This window comes from Salvelinus sp. IW2-2015, unplaced genomic scaffold, assembly GCF_002910315.2.
Source record: "Salvelinus sp. IW2-2015 unplaced genomic scaffold, ASM291031v2 Un_scaffold3260, whole genome shotgun sequence".
Classification (NCBI taxonomy): Eukaryota; Metazoa; Chordata; class Actinopteri; order Salmoniformes; family Salmonidae; genus Salvelinus; species Salvelinus sp. IW2-2015.
The window spans coordinates 71,870-77,607 of NW_019944546.1; the positions used below are offsets into that span (position 1 = coordinate 71,870).

Sequence of the window (5,738 nt, forward strand, 5' to 3'; positions counted from 1 at the left end):
TTGTTCATGTTGTGTTGCTACCATGCTGTGTTGTCATGTTGTGGCTGCTACCATGCTGTGTTGTCATGTGATGCTACCATGCTGTGTTGTCATGTTGTGTTGCTACCATCTGTGTTGTCATGTGTTGCTACCAGCTGTGTGTGTTCATATGTTGCCTACCATGCTGTGTTGTCATGTGTTGCTACCATGCTGTGTTGTCATGTTGTGTTGCTACCATGCTGTGTTGTCATGTTGTGTTGCCTACCATGCTGTGTTGTCATGTGTTTGCTACCATGCTGTGTTGTCATGTGTGTTGCCACCATGCTGTGTTCATGTTGTGTTGCCACCATGCTGTGTTGTCATGTGTTGCCACCATGCTGTGTTGTCATGTGTTGCTACCATGCTGTGTTGTCATGTGTTGCCACCATGCTGTGTTGTCATGTGTTGCTACCATGCTGTGTTGTCATGTTGTGTTTGCTACCATGCTGTGTGTTGTCATGTGTTGCTACCATGCTGTGTTGTCATGTTGTGTTGTTACCATTCTGTGTTGTCATGTTTTGCCACCATGCTGTGTTGTCATATGTTGCTACCATGCTGTGTTGTCATGTTGTGTTGCTACCATGCTGTGTTGTCATGTTGTGTTGCTACCATGCTGTGTTGTCATGTGCTGCCACCATGCTGTGTTTGTCATGTGTTGCTACCATGCTGTGTTGTCATGTTGTGTTGCTACCATGCTGTGTTGTCATGTGTTGCTACCATGCTGTGTTGTCATTGTGTTTTACCATGCTGTGTTGTCATGTGTTTCTACCATGCTGTGTTGTCATGTTGTGTTGCTACCATGCGGTGTTGTCTGTGTTCACACCATGCTGTGTTGTCATGTGTTGCCACCATGCTGTGTTGTCATGTGTTGCTACCATGCTGTGTTGTCATGTTGTGTTGCTACCATGCTGTGTTGTCATGTGTTGCTACCATGCTGTGTTGTCATGTTGTGTTGTTACCATTCTGTGTTGTCATGTGTTGCCACCATGCTGTGTGTCATGTGTGCTACCATGTTGTTGTCATGTTGTATTGCTTGTACCATGCTGTGTTGTCATGTGCTGCTGCCTTGCTGTGTTGTCATGTGTTTCTACCATTCTGTGTTGTCATGTTGTATTGCTACCATGTTGTGTTGTCATGTTGTGTTGCTACCATGCTGTGTTGTCATGTGTTGCTACCATGCTGTGTTGTCATGTGTTTTTACCATGCTGTGTTGTCATGTGTTTCTACCATGCTGTGTTGTCAGTTGTGTTGCTACCATGCGGTGTTGTCATGTGTTGCCACCATGCTGTGTTGTCATGTGTTTGCTACCATGCTGTGTTGTCATGTTGTGTGCTACCATGCTGTGTTGTCATGTGTTGCCACCATGCTGTGTTGTCATGTGTTGCTACCATGCTGTGTTGTCATGCTGTGTTGTCATGTGTGTTGCTACCATGCTGTGTTGTCATGTGGTTGCCACCATGCTGTGTTGTCATGTGTTGCTACCATGCTGTGTTGTCATGCTGTGTTGCTACCATGCTGTGTTGTCATGTGTTGCTACCATGCTGTGTTGTCATGTTGTGTTGCTACCATGCTGTGTTGTCATGTGTTGCTAACATGTGTTGTCATGTTGTGTTGCTACCATGCTGTGTTGTCATGTGTTGCTACCATGTTGTTGTCATGTTGTATTGCTACCATGTGTTGTTTTCATGTGTTGCTACCATGTTGTTGTCATGTTGTATTGCTACCATGCTGTGTTGTCATGTGCTGCTGCCTTGCTGTGTTGTCATGTGTTGCTAACATTGTTGTTCATGTTGTGTTGCTACCATGCTGTGTTGTCATGTGTTGCTACCATGTTGTTGTCATGTTGTATTGCTACCATGTGTTGTTTTCATGTGTTTGCTACCATGTTGTTGTCATGTTGTATTGCTACCATTGCTGTGTTGTCATGTGCTGCTGCCTTGCTGTGTTGTCATGTGTTTCTACCATTCTGTGTTGTCATGTTGTATTGCTACCATGTTGTGTTGTCATGTGTTGCTGCCATGCTGTGTTGTCATGTGCTGCTGCCTTGCTGTGTTGTCATGTGTTTCTACCATTCTGTGTTGTCATGTTGTATTGCTACCATGTTGTGTTGTCATGTGTTGCTGCCATGCTATGTTGTTATCTTAGTTCTCTCTTTATGTACTGTTGTGCTCTCTCTTGTTGTGATGTGTGTTTTGCCCTATATTTATATTGTTTCTTTTGTGGGTTTTTTTAATCCCTCGTTCCTGCAGGAGGCCTTTTTCCTTTTGGTAGGCCGTCATTGTAAATAATAATTTGTTCTTAACTGACTTGCCTACTTAAATAAAGGTAAAACAAAAAAAGTAATAAAGAAAATTAATTTGTCAGAAAAGAATACTTATGATTTCATCAAATAGGGGGACTAGACACATAAAAGTGCTTTAATTTCTAAAATATTAAACAGATTTGTATTAAAATATCCTCAAATAAAAGGTGACATTATATACTGTCACCTCATATGAAACATTTGATCCGAAATCCAACATGCTGGAGTATAGAGCCACATTTAAAATGTTAGCTTCACTGTCAAAATAGATATGGTGTGGACTGTGAACTCAATACAATCTAAATCTGATACCTCACTGTCTGTCTTTTGACTGATACTGCTTTTTAAACTGGTCTGGTCAGTCTACTCAAATATTTGTACTAAACATTTTTCTATCTACAAGCAACACTTTGATAATTTGTCATTTCTAATAATGATACATTAATTTATGAATAGATATGACAAGTTTCAGGACACAGATATATCTGAATATGTTGAAAAAATATACTGCCAAAATTTTCACCACCAAAGTGATTTTAATATGATTTGACTCTTTGCAGGCTGTCAGGCTGTCTAGTCACAGAGGAAGGCTGTGCTTCTCTGGTCTCAGCTCTGAGGTCAAACCCCTCACACCTGAGAGAGCTGGACCTGAGCTACAATCACCCAGGAGACTCAGGAGTCAGACTGCTCTCTGCTGGACTGGAGGATCCACACTGCAGACTGGAGAAACTCAAGTATGTAGAGGGTTTATGTCAATGTTCATATCAGACATGTTTGACTTATCAGGCTAGTTAAGACAAACATTCTTACCACCACTTGGACAAATGTTACTGTGTGTGTGTGGGTGTGGGTGTGGGTGTGGGTGTGGGTGTGGGTGTGTGTGTGTGTGTGTGTGTGTGTGTGTGTGTGTGTGTGTGTGTGAGAGAGAGAGAGAGTTCAGGTGTATCACTCAATGACTGTCTGTTCTTCTGCTTACCGCTACAGTGTGGAACATGGTGGAGAGAACACAATGAAACCTGGGCTTAGAAAATGTGAGTGTTGACTGCTGTGAAGAATATGACTAAGAATAAGTCTTAATTCAAGTTAAGTCAAAGTCAAAGACCACCATCATTACTTACTTGGTCATATTAAATATCAGCTATAGTTCTACAGAAGCAGAAATCAGGGACACCAAAGTTTACAAAGAGTTGCTTTGACAGTGTGTGTGTTTGTGTATTTGTGTGGCCCATTCGTGTTACATTAGAAAAGTGTGTGTGTGTTCATGATGCACACAGGTGTGTGTGTAATTAATGGGAATAAGTGTGTTTTATATTACCATACAGTTTAACATATGATCATTCAACAAGTCTCAAGTTACCTTAACTTCTCTTTTTGATACCTAGAAACATCTACATTAAATGAATTAGTGAAAGGTGAGTTAACATTCTAATGTGAATGATGATGATTTCTAATATTGTGTCTGGTTTCATCCATCAGATGTCTGTGATCTCACACTGGACCTAAACACGGTAAACAGACTCCTCTCTCTGTCTGAGGAGAACAGAAAGGTGACATGGGGGAGAGAGGAGCAGCCGTATCCTGATCACCCAGAGAGATTTGAGGACTGTGGACAGGTGCTGTGTAGAGAGGGTCTGACTGGGCGCTGTTACTGGGAGGCAGAGTGGAGTGGGAAAGGGGCTGTTATAGGAGTGACATATAAAGGAATCAGCAGGAGAGGAGGGGTTAATGACTGTTGTCTTGGAATTGACAAGTCCTGGAGTCTGTTCTGCTCTGACCACGGTTACGCTGCCTGGCACAATAATAATCCCACTACCATAGACGTCCTCTCCAGCTCCCACAGAGTAGGAGTGTATCTGGACTGGCCAGCCGGCACTCTGTCCTTCTATAGAGCCTCCTCTGACACACTGACCCACCTGAACACATTCACCTCCACATTCACTGAGCCCCTCTATCCAGGGTTTAGGGTTCGGTATGTTGACTCTCCATTGTCCCTGTAAATAATAACCTGACACACACACACACACACTGGACACACAAACACACAAAACACTGGACACACACACACAAACATAATCTTGTTTAGCTAACCTTGTCGGAACATACAATTCAGTCCCATTCAAAATCCTATTTTCCCTTACCCCTAACCCTAAACCTAACCCTAACCCGTATCCTTAACTTAACGCTAACCCTAAACCTAAACCTAACCCATATCCTTACCTTACCCCTAACCCTAACCCTAACCCTTAACCCTAACCCTAAACATGTGCTTAATGTGCCCCAGCTGTGGGCCAAGATGTGACGTATTGGGCTGGAGGGAAATCTGAACCCGTACCTCACCTCAGTGCCTCTTTGTCCATCAAAGGGTGATGGCTCAACGTGTAGCACACGAGCCTTATCTGCCAACCCAGGTTTGATCCTAAGATGAACAGCTCATTTTTTTTACCTGCACCTGGGGACCTAAATGGACCAGTGCCCAAGGTTTAAGGTTTAAAGCCCAAAGCCCAAATGGAACAAAAGGCCCAGCTCTGCCCTTGGCCTTTCATGGTCTTCCAGGCCTATACACGTTTGACATTATGCCTGACAAGAGGCACTCTGACTGGGACTCAGAGAATGATTCCGCCTGGTAACCCAAATGGGACAAAAGACCCAGCCTTTGTTTAATCCAGAACATGGGCTCAAAAGCCAGGCCCTCCCCGGGGCTAAATAACCTCCAATCGGTCGCCGGAGGGATAGTCACCTTCGGAGGCTTAGAACCGTGGTTCTGAAGGACCCAGAACCCTCAAAACAGCCCGTTTCTAAATATCTGCACGGTCTAGAAGTTTGCCACCATCCCCGGATCTCTAGGACATGGTTATCTGTTTGTCAAAACCCAGGTTTCTCAAATCGGTCTGGTTCCTGTCTAGTCAACCCGGAGCTAAGTGTGTACACTACCGGACTAGGTGCATTATCGACATAAGTCCTGTCACCCACAGGGCTTCAGTGTTGCTCCATCGTCAGGGGTCAAATTCCCCAACCCCCGATTTGGTCTTTAACCGTTAATAACTCAAAAAGTAAAAATCCAATCTTTTTTGCACGAAAGGGCACAATAGACAACAATTTCCATGTAAGTCCCAACTTCTCTGTCATTGCAATATGTTCAGCTGTGCACCTGGTGATTGAACGGGTTACCAGGTGCAGATTTTAAAATGTTTTTTAATGCCTTTATGGGAGCCTTGCTCCCTCGGTTCCAACTGTGTGTCACCAACACTCTGACTAGCTGTGCCACCTACACCACCACCGCCACCACCACCACCACCACCACCACTCCTGCTCACTCTCGTCCCCCAGCTGCTGCTCCGCCACCGCCGACTGCTCACCCTCGTCCACCAGCTGCTGCTCCGCCACCGCCGACTGCTCACCCTCGTCCACCAGCTGCTGC

At 44.3% G+C, this 5,738-nt stretch overlaps 1 protein-coding gene and 1 long non-coding RNA gene across 2 annotated transcripts in view; one reads left to right on the top strand and one right to left on the bottom strand.

Annotated features, from left to right (window-relative positions):
* The window catches only part of LOC139025783 (uncharacterized), a 71,415-nt gene extending 67,059 nt beyond the window's left edge, over positions 1 to 4,356 (bottom strand). Inside the window, exon 1 of the long non-coding RNA XR_011477412.1 lies at positions 4,335 to 4,356. This is a non-coding gene — a long non-coding RNA (uncharacterized lncRNA). The remainder of the gene's footprint in view (positions 1 to 4,334) is intronic.
* LOC139025780 (ribonuclease inhibitor-like) overlaps positions 1 to 4,385 on the top strand; it is a gene marked incomplete at its 5' end in the record, with an annotated part of 19,978 nt that extends 15,593 nt beyond the window's left edge. The window contains 3 exons of the mRNA XM_070440973.1: positions 2,881 to 3,054; positions 3,305 to 3,351; positions 3,797 to 4,385. Coding sequence (XP_070297074.1) covers positions 2,881 to 3,054; positions 3,305 to 3,351; positions 3,797 to 4,317 — 742 coding nt within the window. The remainder of the gene's footprint in view (positions 1 to 2,880; positions 3,055 to 3,304; positions 3,352 to 3,796) is intronic.
* Between the last annotated feature and the right edge of the window lie 1,353 nt (positions 4,386 to 5,738).